General features: G+C 39.0%; 1 protein-coding gene across 3 annotated transcripts in view; it reads left to right on the top strand.

The window, feature by feature from the left end:
* ZRANB3 (zinc finger RANBP2-type containing 3) overlaps positions 1-22543 on the top strand; it is a 368725-nt gene that overhangs the window by 2393 nt on the left and 343789 nt on the right. For all 3 annotated transcript variants that reach the window (XM_053596787.1, XM_053596786.1, XM_053596788.1), the window contains exon 2: positions 18190-18357. In XM_053596787.1, the coding sequence (XP_053452762.1) occupies positions 18197-18357 (161 nt within the window). In that variant the 5' untranslated portion in view covers positions 18190-18196. The remainder of the gene's footprint in view (positions 1-18189; positions 18358-22543) is intronic.

Genomic DNA, 22543 nt, shown 5'->3' with positions numbered 1-22543 from the left:
TGAGAGAAAAACATAGAATTCCATTACAGGATTCTAGAACCATTGGTGGCTGTCACTTCCTCTTTTAAGGCATGTTTTGCCATGTACCTATTACATACTCATTTTATACAGAAAGACAGGAAAATTTTTTAAAAAAGGAAAGGTTATCTTCAAATCCAATTACACAGAAATACCACTGTTTACAGATATTTTTCTCTTACAGGTACAGACACATGTTTTAATGATACCACACTGCTTTGCTTTTTTGGGAAATTAAAAAAAATTCAACAATAGGCTGTGGGTTGACTGAATAGATAGCAATTATTTTTTTTTTTTTGAGACAGAGTCTCAAGCTGTCATCCTGGGTAGAGTGCTGTGGCATCAGCTCACAGCAACCTCAAACTCTTGGGCTTAAGCGATTCTCCTGCCTCAGCCTCCCAAGTAGCTGGGACAACAGGCACCTGCCACAGTGCCTGGCTATTTTTTGGTTGCAGTTGTCATCGTTTGGCAGGCCTGGGCTGGATTCGAACCCACCAGCTTTGGTGTATGTGGCTGGCACCCTAGCCTCTGAGCTACAGGCACTGCGCCACAATATATTCATTTTGATGGCTACTCTTATTTCATTTTATAGCTCTAGCATAACCAGTTCTCTGCTGACAGATATTTACATTGTTTTCACTTAATTCCTTTTTACTGCAGATAAAAACACAAAACATAAAATTTATCTTTACTTGTATTTTTGTTTTGTTTTGTTCTAAGACAGAGTCTCACTCTGTTGCCCTGTAGAGAGTGCAGTGGCATAATTGTAGCTCACTGCAAGCTCAAATTCCTGGACCCAACCTTGTTTTCTGCCTCAGCCTCCTGAGTTGCTGGGTCTACAGGTACCTGCCACCATGTCTCAGCTAATTTATCTGTTTCTACTGGCGCAGCAGTTCTCAATCTGTGGGTCGCAACCCCTTTGGGGGTCGAACTACCCTTTCACAGGGGTCACTTAAATACATATCAGGTATTTACATTATGATTCATAATAGTAGCAAAATTACAGTTATGAAGTAGGAATGAAAATAATTTTATGCTTGGTCACCATGACATGAGGAACTGTATTAAAGGGTTGCTGCATTAGGAAGGTTGAGAACCACTGTACTAGAGGATCTCATTCTTGATCAGGCTGGTATTGAACTCCTGAGCTTAAGTAATCATCCTGCCTCAGCCTCCTACAGTGCTAAGATTACAGATTTTTTTTTGCAGTTTTTTTTTTTGGTGAGGGGGGCCTGGGCCAGCTTTGAACCTGCCACCTCCGGTATATGGGACTGGAGCCCTACTTGAGCCACAGGCATCACCCTACAGATTTTTTTTTAACCAATCCATTTTTTAATTCTTAAATTCTTGACATTATAGACCTAAACTGAAATTTATTAACATTCCACTCTTAACATTTCTTATTGACAAACAGAAATAAAATTCCTGAGCCAAAAAGTCCAAACAAAACTAAAAACAGGGACAAGCTTATAAAACTAAATATGTATCATTAACAGCTGAACAGAGAATGTGATTTTTAAATTCTTAGCAGATGATAAAGTTGTGTAAAAACTGAACACTTAACAAATTATTTAAAACCTGGAATCACCAGAAATTACATAATTGGATCATGGGAAAACAGCAGAAAGGGGTCATGAGGGAACTTACACTGTTCTAGGTGTGAGCCATTGCATGTGGCGTGTCTTTACTGTTTGTAAGTATAGTACAGTAGTACTAACTATACGAGGTCAGTAAATTAAGTTCTCAAACTCGTCCTAGAGAAAGTACTACGTACCTCATTGCTTAATATTACTACAGTCCTCTACAGTACTCTCCTTGGCTATCTGGTGACCGTAATAATACTCAGCAAGTGAGGTATGTACCACTTCTAGGATGAGTTCACAAACTTGATTGTCCCACTTCTTATACTGTGTGTATATATATATATACATATATATAGTATATATAAGTATATATTTTATACTTATATAAATATATACACTTAATATATTTGTACAACAGATCTCAAGAATTTGTTCCTTACAAATCTCAAATTCTTTACTCATTAAAAAACAATTTCACCCCACTCCAATCCACCCCCTAAATACCATTCTACTTTCTGTTTTTAAGAGCTTATTTCATTTAGCATAATGTCTTCAGTCTAACTTTTTAGAAGTAGGACTATTTAGCCACAGATGCTCTGTAAATTTATAAATTGCCCTTCAGAAAGGATATGCTCATTTTCTTTCCTTGCATTTTCTTTCCTTGCAGTGTGTGGGATCACCCATTGTCTGTCTTTTACTCTATCTAATGCAGTTGTAAAAAGTCGTGTCTCCTTAATTTGTATTTAGTTTAATTCTATTGAGGTTGAGCATCTTTTATATGTATATTGTTCTTTGGTGTTTAGTCTCTTTTGAATAGCCCAATGATATCTATCATTGTCTGTTAATAATTTTAAAGAAATTACTTCATAGGCTAATAACTCTTTGTTACATGTCTAAAAGTCTATTCCTATTTTGAAATTTCTCTAAACTTTATTTGTTTATTTATTTTGGAGACAGAGTCTCTCTCAGTCGCCCTAGGGTTGAGTGTCATGATGTTATAGCTCATACCAATCTTAAACTCTTGGCAAAAGTGATCCTCTTGCCTCAGCCTCCCAAGTGGCTGGGACTACAGGCTCCTGCCATATCACCCATAACACCCAACTTGCTTAGGCTGCTCTGGAACTCCTGAACTCAGGCTTTCTACCCACTTTGGCCTTCCAGACTGCTAGGATTCCAGGAGTGAGCCACTGAACGTCAGGCCTTTCTTTTTTTTCTTCTAACTTTTTTTTTTTGAGACAGAGCCTCAAACTGTCGCCCTGGGTAGAGAGCTGTGGCATCACAGCTCACAGCAACTTCCAACTCCTGGGGTCAATCGAGTCTCCTGCCTCCGCCTCCCAGGTAGCTGGGACTATAGGCACCTGCCACAATGCCTGGCTATTTTTTGGTTGCAGCCATCCTTGTTGTTTGGCCGGCTGGGGCTGGATTCCAACCCGCCAGCTGAGGTGTATGTGGCTGGCGCCTTAGCCGCTTGAGCCACAGGCACCGAGCCTTTTTTCAACTTTTTCATACTATTTTTTTACGAGATAGAAGTTTAAGTTATTTTAGTGTTTAAATCTATCAGTGTTTTTTTTTTTTTTTTTGTAGAGACAGAGTCTCACTGTACCGCCCTCGGGTAGAGTGCCCTGGCGTCACACGGCTCACAGCAACCTCTAACTCTTGGGCTCATGCGATTCTCTTGCCTCAGCCTCCCGAGCAGCTGGGACTACAGGTGCCCGCCACAACGCCCGGCTATTTCTTTTTTGTTGTTGTTGTTGTTGCAGTTTGGCAGGGGCTGGGTTTGAACCCGCCACCCTGGGCTTATGGGGCCGGCACCCTACTCACTGAGCCACAGGCGCCGCCCTATCAGTGTTTTTTTTTTAATAGCTTCTTTTTTATATAATTACTTGTGATGCTTAGGAATGCTTTCCCTACCACAGATTAATAAAAAATAATACATACAGTAGAACATTCACAGTTGACCACCTCCCTACATTGACCACCTCCTTAAGTTGACCTAATTTTCATAAACTGGACATGTACCCATCTTTGTGTGTACCATACTGTAGGCATAGTTCCTTATATTGACCATCTTTGTATGTTTACCAGTTTGTTACAGTCCCTCTGTTACAGAGATTCTCCTGTATATAATTTAAACAATTTTCTTTCATTTTGTAATTTACCTATAATTTACTTCAGTATAAGAAACAAAATAAGAAACCATTTTTTTCTTAAGTTCAGTCTCAACACTACATATTGAATAATTCATCTATCTCCACTACTGATTCAAAATGTCATTTTTATCGTATTCACAAATCGCAGGTATACTTGATTCTTTTTGGACACTTTTTTTTTCTGGAGACAAAGTCTCACTATGTCACCTTCCATAGAGTGCTGTGGCATCACAGCTCACAACAACCTCAAACTCTTGGGCTCAAGCGATTCTCTTGCCTCAGCCTCCCTTGTAGCTGGATTACAGGTGCCTGCCACAATACCCAGCTATTTTTTGGTTGCAGTTGTCATTATTTAACAGGCCTGGGGCGGCTCGAACCTGCCAGCCTCGGTGTGTGTGGCTGGCGCCCTACTCCCTGAGCTACGGGCGCCAAGCCAACACACTCTTCTTTTTCATTGTTCTGTCTTTGACATGTACCATACCCATTATCCTAATTTCTTTAACTTTATAATATGTTTTGGTATCTGGTAGGTAAAATGTATTCCCATTCTCATTTTACTGACCTTTCCTTGTCATTCTCAACTTTTCTTATTTTCTATTTAATGACTTTTGGAATAATTTTGTCGAGTTAAAAAAAAATCTCTTCTGGACATGGTGGCTCAGTCTATAATCTCAGGAACATGACTCAGGAATCTGAAGTGGGAAGATTGCTGAAGTTCAGGAGTTCAAGACCAGCCTAAGCAACATAGAGATGCTCTGTCTTCAAAAAGAAAAAAAAAAAGAAAGAAAAGAAAAAGAAATATTAGCCAAGCATGGTGGCACACTCCTGTAGTCTCAGCTACTCAGGAAATTGAGGCAGGAGAATTGCTTAAACCTGGGAGTTTAGTGAGCAATGATTGTTCCACTGCAAGACTCCTTCTCTAACAGCAACAATAAAAATCTCTTTACTTTTATGTTTTAACAAAATTGAAGTTTGACATTTATATAGATAACACATATAATGTCTTAAAGAAAGGCAAGTTATTCAGTACACATTAACAATATAGAATTTTTCGTAGGTAGCAATGGGCCTCAATAGGCCATTCTGTGCTTTGTTAAAACATGCCTTTGTTGTAGAGTTTAACCAAAATAGTTATAGTTTAAGAGCATATCTTATTTTATTTTCTTCTTCTTATTTTTTGAGACACATTCTCACTTTGTCACCCTTGGTAGAGTGCTTTGACATCACAGCTCACAGCAACCTCAAACGTGGGTTTAAGCGATTTTCTTGCCTCAGCCTCCCAAGTAGTTGGGACTATGGGTACCTGCCACAACACCCGGCTATTTTTAGAGACAAGGTCGTGCTCTTGCTCAGGCTGGTCTGGAACCTGTGAGCTCTGTCAATCCACCCACCTTACCCTCCCAGAGTCCCAGGATTACAAGCATGAGCCACTGTGTCTGGCTACTTTCTCCTTTTTTTTTTTTTTTTTTGAGACAGAGTCTCACTATATTGCCCCCCGTAGAGTGCTGTAACATCATAGCTCACAGCAACCTCAAACTCCTGGGCTCAAGTGATTCTCTGGTCTCAGCCTCCTGAATAGCTGGGACTACAGGCACCAGCTAAAATGCCCAGCTATTTTTAAAAAATTATTATTATTATTATTTTTTGCAGTTTTTGGCCGGGGCTGGGCTTGAACCCGCCACCTCCAGCATATGGGGCCGGCACCCTACTCCATTGAGCCACAAGCGCCTCTCTATGCCCAGCTATTTTCAGAGATGGGGTCTCACTCTTGGTCAGGCGGGTCTCAAACTCCTGAGCTCAAGCAATCTGCCTGTCTTGGCCTCCCAAAGTGCTAGAATTACAAGCATGACCCACTGAGTCTGGTCTGAGCATATCTTTTTTTTTTTTTTTTTTTTGTAGAGACAGAGTCTCACTGTACCGCCCTCGGGTAGAGTGCCGTGGCGTCACACGGCTCACAGCAACCTCTAACTCCTGGGCTTCCGCGATTCTCTTGCCTCAGCCTCCCTAGTAGCTGGGACTACAGGCGCCCGCCACAACGCCCGGCTATTTTTTTTTTTTTGTTGTTGCAGTTTGACCGGGGCTGGGTTTGAACCCGCCACCCTCGGCATGTGGGGCCGGCGCCCTACTCGCTGAGCCACAGGCGCCGCCCCTGAGCATATCTTATTTTAAAAATTATAGTAGAATCTGTAAGTTGACCACCCAAGGGTCTGTAACAATCTGGTCAATATAAAGAACTAGATTTATTATATCTATCCATACATGGGGTCCCTGTCTGGTCTATGAAAATTAGGTCAATTTAAGGAGGTGGTCAATGTAGGGAGCTAGTCAGTTATGGAGGTGCTATTGTATTTGTCCCTCTGTACTTCATAACCTTTTCCAAGTACTTCAAATTCAGTGTATCCCAAATCTTTTCCTGTAATATTTACCTCTAAATCTGTTCCTCTTCTTTGTATTCTCTCATTTATTTATTTATTCAAGAAATATTTATTGAGTATCTGGCCGAGCATGATGGCTCAGGCCTATAATCCCAGCTGTTGGGAGGCTGAGGCAGGTGGACTGCCTAAGCTCACGGGTTCGAGACCAGCCTGAGTAAGAGTGAGACCCCTGTCTCTAAAAAGTAGCTGCGCGTTGTGGCAGACGCCTGTAGTGCTAGCTACTTGGAAAGTTGAGGCAAGAGAATCATTGAACCCAAGAGTTTGAGGTTGCTGTGAGCTAAGATGCATGCCATGGCACTCTACCCAGGGTGACCAAGTGAGACTGTGTCTCAAAAAAAAGAAGAAAAGGAAAGAAATATTTATTGAGTATCTACTGAGTGAGAGAATAATACTCCAGTGGATGGGCTCTGGTCTGTCTAGGTTGTGCTATTTGTACATTGTGTATCCTGGGCAGATTAGTTGTACCAGCTGTATATCAGTTTCTTCATCTATAAAATCAAGATAATAAGAATACCTACATCAGAGGTTTTTATGTGTATTAAATGATTCCATTGAAAAACACTTAAAATAGGCCCTTGCACATAGTAAATGTATGTTGCCTTTTTATTTAATATTGTGGTTTTTATTAACCAAGCTGATGATAGATGCTTGGAGTAGGAGTAGACTTATGAAGGCATTCTAATCAGAGAGGAGATATAATTCAAGTAAACAAATAAGAATGATTGTTTTTTTTTTTTTTTTTGACAGTTTTTTATTGTTGTTGTTGGGGATTCATAGAGGGTACAATAAGCCAGGTTACACTGATTGCAATTGTTAGGCAAAGTCCCTCTTGCAATCATGTCTTGCCCCCATAAAGTGTGACACACACCAAGACCCCACCCCCCTCCCTCTGTCCCTCTTTCTGCTTTTCCTCCCCCCCATAACCTTAATTGTCATTAATTGTCCTCATATCAAAATTGAGTACATAGGATTCATGCTTCTCCATTCTTGTGATGCTTTACTAAGAATAATGTCTTCCACTTCCATCCAGGTTAATACGAAGGATGTAAAGTCTCCATTTTTTTTAATAGCTGAATAGTATTCCACAGTATACATATACCACAGCTTGTTAATCCATTCCTGGGTTGGTGGGCATTTCAGCTGTTTCCACATTTTGGCGATTGTAAATTGAGCTGCAATAAACAGTCTACTACAAGTATCCTTATGATAAAAGGATTTTAGTACAAGAAGGGCACTCTGGGAGGCTGAGGCAGGTGGAATGCCTGAGCTCATGGGTTGGAAACCAGCTTGAGCAAGAGCGAGACCCTGACGGTGGCGGGTGCCTGTATTCCCAGCTACTCGTGAGACTGAGGCAAGAGAATTGCTTAAGCCCACGAATTTGAGGTTGTTGTGAGATGCCATTGCACTCTACTCGGGGCAACAAAGTGAGGCTCTGTCTCAAAAAAAAAAAAAATTAAAAATTTATGTATATAACAGAAAGGAAACCAATTGATATTTAGGAAAATGTAAGGGTGTCCAGTTTGGGGCTATTGCAGTATTATTATTGACAGGTCATTATGGCTTGAGATAGGTGATAGAAAGTAATTGAAAAAGAAACCTGATGAGTCTGAGATCTATTTTGGGAATAATGAATGATATGTGTATTCAGATTAGTGGTTTCAGGAAAGGGAGAACTGAAGAAAGAAACCTGATTCCGGTAACTTGCATAGTTTTACTGTTTATTAAAGAGATTGTGGAGGGAGCAGACAAATTTGGTGTAGAAATAAGGAATTTGGTTTTGGAAAGGTGCAGTGGCTCACACCTGTAATCCTAGCACTCTTGAGAGGCTGAGGCAGGTGGCTCACTTGAGCTCAGGAGTTCGAGACCATCCTGAGCAAAACAAGACCTCCTCTCTACTAAAAACATAGAAAAATTATCTGGGCATTGGGATGGGCATCTGTGGTTCCAGCTACTGGAGAGGGTGAACAGGAGGATCACTTGAGCCCAGGAGTTTGAGGTTGCTAGGAGTCAGGCTAAGGACGTGGCACTCTAGGCAGGGTAACAGAGCAAGGTGCACCTCTGGCTCAGTGGGTAGGGTGCCGGTCCCATATACTGAAGGTGGTGGGTTCAAACTCAGCCCCGGCCAAACAGCAACAACAAAAATAAATAATAAAATAAAATGAACTAAAAAAAAAAAGATGCAAGATGCCTGTCTCAAAAAAAAAAAAAGAAGGAATTTGATTTTGTATGTTTAAGGTAGAAATGTTTATGAGACATCCATAATGTCATGCAAGTAATTGATAAGAGAATTGGAAGCAAAGAGATTATGACTTGTAATTACCTGGACTCTTTATGGTAGCCTTCTAAAAGGTTACCTCTACCTCCTACCTCCATTCTTTTAAACTTCAGTATGTAATCTTTATAAAATCACAATTGGATTAAACTCTAGGAACAGTTTGCAGTTCCTTACAGAATGAAGTCCAAACTCTTTTAGCATAGCTTAGAAGGATCTGTCTAACTGGGCCTGTTTTTAATTTCTTTATCCTTTGTCATAAGTACCATGTTCTTTTTTTTTTTTTTTGAGACAGAGCCTCAAGCTGTCACCCTAGATAGAGTGCTATGGCATCACAGCTCACAGCAACCTCCAACTCCTGGGCTCAAGTGATTCTCCTGCCTCCACCTCCCAAGTAGCTGGGACTACAGGGGCCCACCACAACGCCCTCCTATTTTTTGGTTGCTGCTGTCATTGTTGTTTGGCAGGCCCCAGGCTGGATTCGAACCCGCCAGCTCAGGTGTATGTGGCTGGCGCCTTAGCTGTTTGAGCCACAGGCACCAAGCCAAGCACCATATTCTTGAGCTATACTAAACTCCTTAAGATTTTCTAAAACTTGTGCCTTTGCAAATATGGCTTCTTTCTCCCTAGGATATCCTTATCCTGATTTTCCATCTGCAAGCTTCACTCCTACTTCAACTATCAGCTTAGAGAGTTATGTCACGTATTTAAATAAGGTATACAATGTACCGAGCATTTTGTTCTCCTATATGAAGCCTTTTTAAATTGCTTGCTACCTTCCTGAGTCAACATTCCCACTTACATACAGTACCTTATATGTACTTCCTTCACAGTACTTACTGCATTGTGTTGTGACTATCCATCAACAACTCTCATTTCCTTCCTTGGTTGGGCTCAGAGGTGAAGCTACAGTGGCACATATTAATATTTATATGCCCAATACCTTCTGTAGTGTTTGGTACATAATCGGTATTTCATAAGTATTTGTTGAGTTATTGTTTTGGAGAAGCATTGTTGTCTAATTGCAAAATTTCAGACTTTCAAATTAGGCCAATCTGAATTCCAAACTTAATATTACCAGTTATTAACTGTTAAATCTTATGTAAATTATTTACCATCTCTAAACTTCAGTTTTCTTGTTCTTAACATGAGAATGGTTAATACTTATCTTTGCTGGTTGTTTTGAGAATTATAAGAGATCTCCTAAAATTTCTAAGTGCAGTGTCTCAAAAAAAGAGGTGACTAATAAGTGGGATTAATTTATTATTATTGTGAAAATACTTGCCTGTGGAATGAAGGATTGTAATGTTCTTGCTTTAAATTAATTGGATATTAGATGTGGCAGTTAAAAAAATCTGTAACAAGTAAGTTAAAAAATATATAAGCTGGGTGCAGGGGCTCACACCTGTAATCTTAACACTCTGGGAGGCCAAGGCAGGTGGATTGCCTGGGTTCAGGAGTTCAAGAACAGTCTGAGCAAGAGCAAGACCTGGTCTCTAAAAATAGCTGGGAGTTGTAATGGGTGCCTGTAGTCCCAGCTACTTGGAAGGCTGAGGCAAGAGAATTGCTGACGTCCCAAGAATTTGAGGTTGCTGTGAGCTATCATGCCAGAGCACTCTACCCAGGATAACAAAGTCTCAAAAAAAAGAAAAAATATATATAATTCTAATTCTATAATTTACTCAAAGTAACCTTTTTTTTTTTAGACAGAGTCTCACTTTGTTGCCCTTGGTACAGTGCCGTGGCATCATAGCTCTCATCAACCTCAAACTCTTGGGCTCAAGTGATTCTCTTGCCTCAGCCTTCCAAGTAGCTGGTACTATAGTTGCCCGCCATGACACCTGGCTATTTTTAGAGGCGGAGTCTCACTCTGGCTCAGGCTGGTCTCGAACCTGTGAACTTAGCCAATCCACCTGCCTTAGCATCCTGAGTGCTGGGGATTATTATTTTATAATACTCAGTTTTACTTACAAAATGATTTCAATTTATCAAATTTAAGTTATAGCTTACTGATTGTATATATAGTTATATTAGGAATAAATATGTAAATGGATATACTCTGTTCTGTTTGTACAGAATATGTTAAAATTGGAATTAGATACATTCCCAAGTCTTGATCAAATATCTGAAGAGTTTCTATGATTGAGGATATCTTCTTTGTGTATATAATAGCCTTAGAAATATTTGAGTAGACTAATAGTTCTCCTTTTTAAAAAAATTATTCATTTTTATGTATTTTACTTTTAAAATTTATTTTATTTTAGAATATTAGGGGGGTACAAATGTTTTGGTTACATGCATTACTTTTGTACAGTTTGAGTCAAGGTTACAATTATGACCATCTACAAGTCATATGCATTGTACCCATTAAGTGTGAATTTACCCATCCCTCCCCATCTGTATTTCCATTTAATTTTACTACCAGGTATACATATGTGGATTGAGCAATTTGGTCCAATTTAAAAGTGAGTGCGTGTGGTGTTTGTTTTTATGTTCCTATGATATTTCACTTAGGAGGATAGGCTCAGTTCCAACCAGATTGTTACAAAAGGTATTAGTTCACCATTTTTTTATGACTGAGTAATACTCTATAGCAGGGGTCCTCAAACTGCAGCCCACGGGCCACATGAGGTGGTGTGATTGTATTTGTTCCCGTTTTGGTTTTTTACTTCAAAATATGATTATGTGTAGTGTTCATAGGAATTTGTTCATATTTTTTCCTTTTTTTAAACTATAGTCCGGCCTTCCATCGGTCTGAGGGATAGTGAACTGGCCCTCAGTAGAGTACTATGGCATCATAGCTCACAGCAACCTCAAACTCCTGGGCTCCAGTGATAATCTTGCCTCAACCCGCCATAATGTCTGGCTATTTTTAGAGATGGGGTCTTGCTCTTGCTCAGGCTAATCTGGAACCCGTGAGCTCAGATAATCCACCCGCCTAGGCCTCCCAGAATGCTAGGAGGTGAGTTACTGTGCTCAGCCCTTGTTTTGGTACTTTTGTATAAAAGCTTTTTTCACTGGAGTTAGGTGATATCTTATTGTGGGTTTGATTTGCATTTCACTGATGATTAGAGATATTGAGCATTTTTTTTACGTTTATTGGCTCTCTGTCTTTTGAAAAGCTTCGTTCATGTCTTTTGCTTACTTTTTCTTGGAGTTTTATTTATTTTTTCTTTTTTTCTGCTCATTTGCATGAGTTCTTTGTAGATTTTGAAACAGAATATGTTAAAATTTGAATTAGATTTTTTCAATTAGAATTGATTGTTTGAGTTAGATGATTAGCTCATTTGCATGAGTTCTTTGTAGATTCTGGTTATTAGCTTTTATTGGATGTATAGCATGTAAATATTTTCTCCCATGTATATTGTCTATTCACTGTATTGATCGTTTCTTTAGCAGTGCAGAAGCTTTTCAATTTAATCAGGTCTTATTTATTTGTTTTTGTTACTTTGATTGCCTTTGGGGTCTTCTACATAAATTCTTTGCCTAGGCTGATATTCGTAAGAGTTTTTTCAACCTTTTCTTCTAGAATTATACTTTCCTGCCTTAGGTTTAAATTCATTACCCATTGTGAATTAATGGATATCTTCTTTGTCTATATAATAGTCTTAGAAATACATACTTTTGTGAGTGAAGAGAGGTGTGGATCCTGTTTCAGTTTTCTACCTGTGGCTATCCAATTTTTCTACCACCATTTATTGAATAGGGATTCTTTTCCCCCTTATGTTTTATTGTTGTTGTTTTTTTTAATAATTGTGAGAGTTGTTTTTGTTTTATCTTTATTTTAAGGTTTATCTATTATACCAACAACACTGTACCAGCAGTAAGCTTTTTTGTTTTGAGGGGACAGAGTCTCACACTCTGTCACTCTGGAGTTGAATGCTGTGGTGTCATCATAGCTCATAGCAACTTCAAACTTTTGGGCTCAAGTGATCTTTTTGCCTCAGTCTCCCAAGTAGCTGGGACTATCGGTGCCTGCTATGATGCCTGGCTAGTTTTTATGTTTTTAGTAGAGATGGGGTCTTGCTTTTGCTCAGGCTTTTCTCGAAATTCTGAGCTCAAGCAATCTGCTTGTCTCCCAGACAAGGATTAGGATTTAGGATTAGATCCTTGGATTAGGATCCTTGTTAGGATTACAGGTGTGAGCCACCGTGCCCAGCCCCAGTGTATGTTTTTATCTGCTTTGTCAATGATTAGACAGCAATATGTAGGGTTAGTTAAATATCTAGGTTCTCTGTTCTGGTCCATTGGTCTATGTCTCTATTCTTGTGCCAGTACCAGGCTGTTTTGGTTACTACAGTGATTCTTACCAATTTGTTCTTTTTGTTTAAAGTTGTTTTGTTTAAGGCTATCCAAGGTCTTTTCTGGTTCCATATGAATCATAAAATTATGTTTTCTGGATCTGCAAGAGGTGATGTTGGTATTTTAATGGGGATTGCATTGAATCTGTAAATAACTTTAGGTAGTATAGACATTTTAACAATGTTGCTTCTGTTGATCCATGAGTTTGGTATTTTTCCATTTGTTTACTTCCTCTGCGATTTCTTTCCTTAGTGTTTTGTAGGTCTTCTGCAGAGGTCTTTCACCTCCTTGGTTAAGTATATGTTTAGGTAGTTTATTATCTTTTTTGCTATTGTGAAAGGTTTTGAGTCTTTGATTTGGTTCTATGCTTGACAATTGTTACTGTATAGGAATACTACTGACTGGTGTACATTGAGTTTGTAACCTGAGACTTTGCTGAATTTATTTATCAATTCCAGGAGTCTTTTGGCAGAACCTTTGGAGTCTTCTAGATACAAGATCATTTCATCAGCCAAGAGCAATAATTTGACTTCTTCTTTCCCTATTTGGAAATAGGATTTCCTCCTGTTGCCTGATTGCTCTGGCTAGGGTGTCTAGCACCTTGTTGAACAGAAGTGGTGACAATGGGCAACTCTATTTCTAGTTCTAAGTGGGAATACTTTCAACTTTTTCCTGTTCAGTATGATGTTGCTATGGATTTGTCATATACAACTTTTATAATAATGAGATATGTTCCATCTATGCCTATTTTCTTCAGCGTTCATAAAAGGCGTTCATAAAAGGATGCCGAATTTTGTCAAATACTTTTTCTGCATGTATTGAGAGGATCTTACGGTTTTTGTTTTTGTTTCTATTTATGTGGTGAATTGAATTTATAGATTTGTATATGTTGAATTATCCTTGCATCTCTGAGATGAAGCCCACTTGATTATGGCAAATTATTTTTTTGGTTTACAGCTGAATTTTGGTTTTTATTGAGGACTTTATTGAGAATTTTTGTATGTATATTCATAAGGGATATTGTTCTATTAACAAGTAGTTGTGTTCTTTCCTGGCTTTGGTATCAAGGTGATACTAGCTTTATATTTTCTTTTTTTGGAGACAGAGTCTCACTTTGTCACCCTTGGTAGAGTGCTGTGGCATCATAGCTCATAGCAACCTCAAACTCTTGAGCTCAAGTGATTCTCTTGCCTCAGCCTCCAAAGTAGCTGGGACTATAGGAGCCTGCCACAACACCCAGATATTTTTAGAGACAAGGTCTCTAAAATATCCTCATAAAATATTCTCCCAGGCCAATTTCTTCAAATGTTTTTCCTGCACTCTCTTCTAGTTTTTTTATAGTTTCATGTCTTATGTTTAAATCTTTTATCCAGTGAGAATCAATTTTTGTTAATGGTGAAAGGTGGAGGTCCAGTTTCAGTTTTCTACAGGTCGCCAGCCAGTTCATCCAGCACCATTTGTTAAATAGGAAGTCTTTCCCCCACTGAATATTTTGATAGGCTTGTCAAAGATCAAATGACAATAAGTAGCTGGGTTCATCTCTTGGTTGTCTATTTGGTTCCATAAACCTACCTCCCTGTTGTTGTGCCAGTACTATGCTGTTTTGATCACTATAGATTTACAGTATAGCCTGAAATCTGGTAACGTGATACCTCCTGATTTGTTATTTCTGAGTAAGTATTTGCTATTTGAGTTTTTTTCTGATTCCATGTAAAATGAAGTACTATTTTTTCAAGTTCTTTAAAGTATGACAATGGTGCTTTAATAGGGATTGTATTAAAACTGTATATTGCTTTGGGTAGTATGGACATTTTAAAAGTGTTGATTCTTCCTAGCCATGAGCATGGTATGTTTTTCCGTTTGTTAACATCTTCAGCTATTTCTTTTTTTTTTTTTGCGGTTTTTGGCCGGGGCTGGGTTTGAACCCGCCACCTCTGGCATATGGGGCCGGTGCTCTACTCCTTTGAGCCACAGGCACCGCCCATCTTCAGCTATTTCTTTTCTCAAAGTTTCATAGTTCTCTTTATAGAGATCTTTCACGTCCTTTGTTAGGTAAATTCCCAGATATTTCATCTTCTTTGGCACTACTGTAAAAGGAATAGAGTCCTTGACTATATTTTCATCTTGACTATTGTTGGCATATATAAAAGCTACTGAATTGTAAGTATTGATGTTGTATTCCAAGACACTGCTGTGTTCCTTGATCTCTTCTAAGAGTTTTGAAGTTGAGTCCCTGGGATTTTTCAGGTATAGGATCATATTGTCAGCGAAGAGTGAGCGTTGATGTCCTCTGACCCTATTTGGGTACCCTTGATCCCCTTCTCTTGCCTTATTGCTATGGCTAAGACTTCTGTTATGATGCTGAATAGCAGCGGAGACAATGGGCATCCTTGCCTTGTTCCTAATCTGAGTGGAAATTATTTGAGACAGAGTCTCACTTTGTTATCCTTGGTAGAGTGCTGTGGTGTCATAGCTCACAGCAATCTTAAACTCTTGGGCTCAAGTGATTCTCTTGCCTCAGCCTCCCAACTAGCTGGGACTACAGGCGCCAGCCGCAATGCCCGGCTGTTTTTAGAGAATGGTGTCTGGCTGTTGCTCAGGCTGGTCTGGAACCGGTGAGCTCAGGCAATCCACAGGCCTCAGCCTCCCAGAGTGCTAGGATTATAGGTGTGAGCCACCATGCCAGGTCCAAAAACACTATCTTGAAAGACTGAAAATAAATCTTTCCCTCATTCTCTTTTCACATCTTGCTTATCAAGAGACTTGCTTAGAACGTGATTTCTACTAAATTTTGCTTTCACTAAATTTCCCCAGCCAATTGTCGTTTTGATTATAACAAGATTAAAAAAACTGTACATTGCTAGTTCCATTTGATAGCTTCCCATTTGTGAAAGTAAATTAGTATATACATACTGAATAAAACCTTTTTGCTGAATCTCTGAACTAAATACAGTTTTCATGATTAGAGAGGCAAGCATATTATTGTAACTATCAGTTTCTTCAGTAATTTAGACAGAAGACTTAATCTGAATCTTCTGTTATTAATGTAAAGTTGGTTACAATTGACTTGTAATATATATTTCTGCTATTAATATATCATAATTAATCATCTTATTTATTTATTTTTAGTTTCTCTCTCAAGAATGTAAGCTCTGTGAGGGTGTGGGCCTTGTTTCTCTAGATTGTGACGTTTACTATCTATTTGTTATTAATAAGTAAATACATACTAAATTCTTGAGTCATAGAAGACACAAAGATTGATTACTTATTGCAGGGAAGGGAAGCTAAGATTTTTTAAGTGTGCATGTAAATGAGAAAATACAAACTTTTTTTTTTTTTTTTGTAGAGACAGAGTTTCACTTTATGGCCCTCGGTAGAGTGCCATGGCATCATACAGCTCACAGCAACCTCCAACTCCTGGGCTTAAGCAATTCTCTTGCTTCAGCCTCCTGAGTAGCTGGGACTACAGGTGCCTGCCACAATGCCTGGCTATTTTTTGGTTGCAGTTCAGCCCGGGCTGGGTTTGAATCCGCCACCCTCGGTATATGGGGCCGGCGCCTTACTGACTGAGCCATAGGCGCCACCCCGAGAAAATACAAACTTTTAAAAAGATGGAATGAGATTATATATAAACAGATGATAAAGTTCCATCTTAATAAAATCTTGCAGAGTTCTAAGAATTTACAGATATATGAAATTTTATGTGGTGAAAAATTAAAATTATAGGTGTGAAAACCCAGTGGGTGAGGAAGGTGCTAATCAGACAGAGTTTATACTGTGGATTCAGCTGATTAAAAAGAATTAAATTAAATATTTAAAAGCCAATCTCATTTGTAATGTTACATTAATTTAATTACTATAAATTTGGAGAAATGGCTTTGTATTTTATAATTTTTTAAATGCATGTTTGCATCACTCTTAATAAATCTGGTGTGATATGAAAATCTGTATGCATAAAAGAATCAATTGCAAAAGGACTTATCATTGTATAGCCATTCATCTCCTATTTTAAAAATTATTCAGGTCAGGGCAGCGCCTGTGGCTCAGTGAGTAGGGCGTTGGCCCCATATACTGAGAGTGGCAGGTTCAAACCCGGCCCCAGCCAAACTGCAACAAAAAAAAATAGCTGGGCGTTGTGGCAGGCGCCTGTAGTCCCAGCTACTCAGGAGGCTGAGGCAAGAGAATTGCCTAAGTCCAGGAGTGGGAGGTTGCTGTGAGCTGTGTGATGCTATGGCACTCTACTGAGTGTATACAGTGAGACTCTGTCTCTACCAAAAAAATAAAAAAATTAGGCAGGCCAGATGTGGTAGTTCATGCTTGTAATCCTAGCATTCTGGGAGACCGACGGGGTAGATAGCGTGAGCTCAAGGGTTCCAGACCAGCCTGAGCAAGTGTAAGACCCTGTCTCTAAAAATAGCTGGGCATTGTGGCTGGCACCTATAGTTCCAGCTACTTGGGAGCCTGAAGCAAGAGAATCGCTGGAGCCCAATAGTGTGAGGTTGCTGTGAGCTATGACACCATGACATTCTGTGGAGGATGACAAAGTGAGACTTTGTCTCAAGAAAGTAAGTAAATAAAATAACGTAAATAATTCAATTTATACAATAAGTAATTGATTTAGAATTTTTTTTTTGGAGACAGAGTCTCACTATGTCACCCTCGGTAGGGTGCTGTGGCATCACAGCTCACAGTAACCTCAAACTCTTGGGCTCAAGTGATTCTCATACCTCAGCCTCCCAAGTAGCTAATACTATAGGTGCCCACCACAATGCCCACCTATTTTTGTTGTTGTTGTTGTAGTTGTAGTTATCGTCCAGGCTGTGTATGTGTATGTGGCTGGCGGTTAGGCTGGCGTCCTAACCACTAAGCCACGGATGCCGAGCCATAGAAATTTTTTTTTTTTTTTGAGACAGAGTCTTACTCAGTATAGTGCCATGGTGTCACAACTCTCAGCAACCTCAAACTCTTGGACTTAAGCGATTCTTTTGCCTCAGCCTCCCTAGTAACTGAGACTAGCTCTTTTAGGTCTTGCTCTTTCTTAAGCTGGTCTTGAACCTGTGAATTCAGGCAATCCATCTGCCTTGGCCTCCCAGAGTGCTAGGATTATGGGCATGAACCACTATGCCTGGCCCAGTTGTATAATTTTTTAGTAATACATTTGTTTCGTTAAGCATGTGTATGGGTATATCATGGCTCAAAATGTAATAGAGGATGCGTAGTTCCTTAAAAGTCCATTAAGTAATAATGGAATACTTTTGGACTTAGTGCTTTGAATTTTCCTTGTAGCTTACTCTAAGAGCATGATTTAATTAGTTTATAACTAGTATGTCAAAGCTATTTATAAATATTATTTGTGTGTGATTCTGTAATATATCTAGTCATATCTGTTTCTTCCACCCATCCCTTTTTTGTGGTTTCTTTGTTTTTAGGATCATCATGCCTCAAGTTAAAAATGCAAAAACGTCTCTTACACCTCAGATTTCTTGTTTAGCAAGTGAATCTTATAAACAGCTGGATATTTTGCCTGACAAACTAAGAGCGAACCTACTTCCATTCCAGAAAGAGGGCATCACTTTTGCCCTCAGAAGAGATGGCAGGTAAAGTACTTCTTTTAAAAACATGTTAAAAATGTTAAATTTCTGGCAAAGCTCTGTTCAACCCATTGTTTCCATGTATCCCTGGTGTTTTGTTTATAGCATTGATTGTGACTAAGTTAGAAATATATTGACCTGATTCTGATTTCTTAAGAAAGTACGTTCAGTTGCTCTAAGTACTTGAGTACCTGACAGTCTGAGCATCTCAAATATTGGCATAACTAATTTCCATTGTGTCTTTATTCATTACATTTTCCCACTTGGTCAGCAACCTCTGTGTGTGTCTTACTACTACTACCTTATTCTACTATCTGTGTTTCTTATTTTCAAATTTCATAATGGTTGTATGAGCTATTCCATTAAATCCGACCATTATATGTTTTTCCATATTTTTAAGAATAGTATTGTCCAGGTTCCTATAGTCACATGTATTATATACTTTCTCCCCAACATTGTATTATGAAAAATTTTCAACATAAAACAAAGTCAAAAGTATGTTAGAGTAAACACTTGGTAGACCCATCGCCCACAGTGTATCATTAACATTTTGCCATGTCTGCTTAATCACCAAAAAAAGGTATACACATTTTAGGAGATGTTATGCATGTATCACTTTTTGAAGTTGAATTGAATTCCAATAGCAATGTATAGTATGATGTTTGCTCAAAAGATGGCATTAATCAAATGGATGCTAATTTTACCATGTGATAGTTATGAATAGGATAGCTTTTTCTCTTAAAATGTGTATACATTTTTTTTGGCACCCTCTCTGTTTATCCATCCCTTTATCCTGTTATCACATCAGTCCATCTTGTTATTTTCATTCGTTTCAAAGTAAATTGTAGACATTATTATACTTTTCCTAAATACTTAAGTATGTATATAATTAACCAAAGGTCACATTAATTTATAGTTTTATTCTGTTGAAGTTAAATTAAATGCACAAATTTTAACAAATGTATTCTTGTATAACCCAAACTCATCATCCTAGAAAGTTCTTTATTCTTTTTCCCAATAAGTTGTCACTGTCACTGTGAAGCATTGACTTTACTTTTCTTTTTATTGTTTGGGATTGTGTTTACTCTAACATTCTTTTGACTTTGTTTTATGTTGGAAATTTTCATAATGCAATGTTGGGGAGAAAGTGAATGGACTATAGGAACCTGGACAATACTATTCTTAAAAATATGGAAAAACATATAATGGTCGGATTTATTTTTTATTTTTTATTTTTTTTGGCTAGGGACTGGGTTTGAACCCTCCACTCCGGCATATGGGGCTGGCGCCCTATTCCATTGAGCCACAGGCACTGCCCCTAATGGCCGGATTTAATGGAAGAGCTTATACAACCATAGGTACCCTTCTCATTGACCAGTTTGAATCAAGTGGGAGACGCTATTCCAGCCCCTACAGAACTACAGGATTTCACAGAACTTGAAAATTTCCATGTTCCAGGAAGTTAAGTTTAAAAATTCCCAAGAGCTGAGTCACCATGGGGAGGACCCTGCATGTGTATACTTGCGGTCTCCTTGAGTAGACCTGTTCTCCTAGACTTCACCCTTCTTGGGTATCCTCTGTCAGTCCTAGCTACTCGGAGACTGAAGCAAGAGAATTGCTTGAGCCCCGGTGTTTAAGGTTGCTGTGACCTGTGATGCCATGGCACTCTCCCGAGGATGACAAAGTGAGACTCTGTCTCCAAAAAAGAATACTTTCATTTATTTTGAACTTAGATCTTTCCTTTTTTTTTTTTTTAAATGAAAATAGGACATTAGTAGTTGAAATCTCTTGTTATATTGATGTGAAAATGAAATCAGCAATATTGTATTGTTTCTCATAAAATTTCTTTTGCTAAACTATGAGATAATATTTTAAGGATATGTCTTATTTTTGTCTTTTTTTTGAGACAGAGCCTCAAGCTATCACCCCTGGGTAGAGTGCTATGACATCACAGCTCACAACAACCTCCAACTCCTGTGCTCAAGTGATTCTCTTGCCTCAGCCTCCAGGTAGCTAGGACTACAGGCGCCTGCCACAACGCCCAGCTATTTTTTGGTTGCAGCCACAATTGTTGTTTGGCAGGCCTGGGCTGGATTTGAACCTGCCACCTCAGGTGTATGTGGCTGGCACCTTAGCCGCTTGAGCCACAGGTGCCAAGCCTATTTTTGTCTTTCTTTGAGACAGATTTTCACTTTGTCACCCTGGGTAGAGTGCAAGGGGCATCATAGCTCATAGCAACCTCAAACTCTTGGACTCTAGTGATCCTCTTGCCTCAGTCTCCTGAGTGATTGTCCCTATAGGCTCTGGCCACAACAGCAGGCTATTTTTTTTAGAGGCAGAGTCTCACTCTTACTTAGGCTGGTCTTGAACTCCTTAGCTCAAGCAATCCATCTGTCTCATTCTCCCAGAATGCTGGAATTACAGGTATGAGCTACCATGCCCAGCCTCTGATGACAAAATTTAATACCTATTCATAAGTTTATTAGGTATTTGGACATTATTGTTTGTTGTCTATCCTGTCTGCCTTTTTCTCATTGTTTTGTAGGAGCCTTTGTCAGATTTATATTCTGAATGTGAGTGTTTTGTCAGGTAAATGTATTGCAAATAGGAGGCACCTGTGGCTCAGTGAATAGGGTGCTGGCCCCATATACCAAGGGTGGTGGGTTCAAACCTGGCCCCTGCCAAACTGCAACAACAACAAAAAGTAAATAAATAAAAGTCTTTAAAAAAATAACTAAGTGTATTGCAAATAAATTTTTTAAGGCTGATTTGCCTTTTCATTGCCTTAATGTCTTCTGATAAGCATAAGTACTTAATTTTAACAGCGTCTTTAATAATTTTTTTTTTTTTTTTTTTTGCTCCCTTTTGGCTGGGGCCGAGTTTGAACCTACCACCTCCGGTATATGGGGCTGGCACCCTACTCCTTGAGCCACAGGTGCCACCCAGTAATCTTTATCAATATTGTTTCTATGATTAGTATTTATTGGGTCCTATTTTAGAAGTCTTTGTCTACTTTAAGGTCATTAAGAGAATTTCCTATATTTTCTTTAAAAAGCGTATTTTATTTGTTTAGTTATGTATTGAGACAGAGCCTTTCTCTGTGCCTGGGCTAGAGTGCCCTGGCCAGCTACTGGGCTTAAGTGATCTCCCACCTTGGCCTCCCAAAGTACTGGGATTACAGGTGTGAGCCACCATGCCTGATCTTAATTATTCTTACATTTATTTAATCGCTTTCCATTTATTTTCCTCTCAATTATTCCTTAATGTATTTATTTTTTTAGTGAGGTTTTATAGTGTTTACATATATAAATAATTTCATTCCTAGGTATTTAATATTTTAGATCAATTGCCTTTTTACCTTCTAGCTGTTTTAAATTTTTCTCTTCATCTGACTGTGCAAATTATGTGCCCTGGTGTGGTTTTCTTTGCATTTGTTCTTCTTGATTCTGTGAGTCTGTTACCAGAATTTCTTTCTTCAGTAGATTCTTGGCTTCGGGAATTTGAAAAATGAACCCACAGACCACAGATCAGTGGTAAGATAGGATTTATTAGACACGAAGGACTACAGAAGGAGTAAAAGCGACAGAGCTTCTGGCAAAGGGAAAGATCCAAGTCTAAAGGCTCAGCCTGTGTCCTTTGTCTAGGGGGATATATAGTCTTGAGAATTACCTTTTGGCCAGGACTTGGTTGGTGGAAAAACACCTTTTCAAAGTTAATGAGTGTATTAACAAATGAATAAATTTAGTCCCTACTCTGGGGAAAGTTTGTTAGGTCTTTGCAGTTTTTCCCTCACTGGAGGAATTAGGGTGTGTACTTCCTACTCTAGGTGGAACTACCCCAAACCTTTCAGACTGCTTTGTTCATGACCTTCCTGGAGCACAGAGGGTGTGGCCTGGAAAGGGCAGCCCTTTTGTGCCTAGACATGGTGGTCTGATTTCTGAGCTCACCTGGGCTACAGAAAGGGGGGAGGTCCCTGTCCAGCCCTGAGTGGAGGAACACTGTATCAGGTTGATGTTGAGAGAAGATACCTGGAAAAAGTAAGGTCTAAGAAAGCAGAGGTCTTCTCAAGGAGACCCCAAGGATATACTTGCTAGGCCCTCACCGTGGTGACTCAGCTCTTAGGAATTTGTGGAAACTTAACTTCCTGGGACCTGGAAATTTGCTTGCTTCTGCTTCTGTAAAAGCCAGCGGT

Source organism: Nycticebus coucang, chromosome 7, assembly GCF_027406575.1.
Source record: "Nycticebus coucang isolate mNycCou1 chromosome 7, mNycCou1.pri, whole genome shotgun sequence".
NCBI lineage: Eukaryota > Metazoa > Chordata > Mammalia > Primates > Lorisidae > Nycticebus > Nycticebus coucang.
This window is presented reverse-complemented; position numbering and strand designations above follow the sequence as displayed.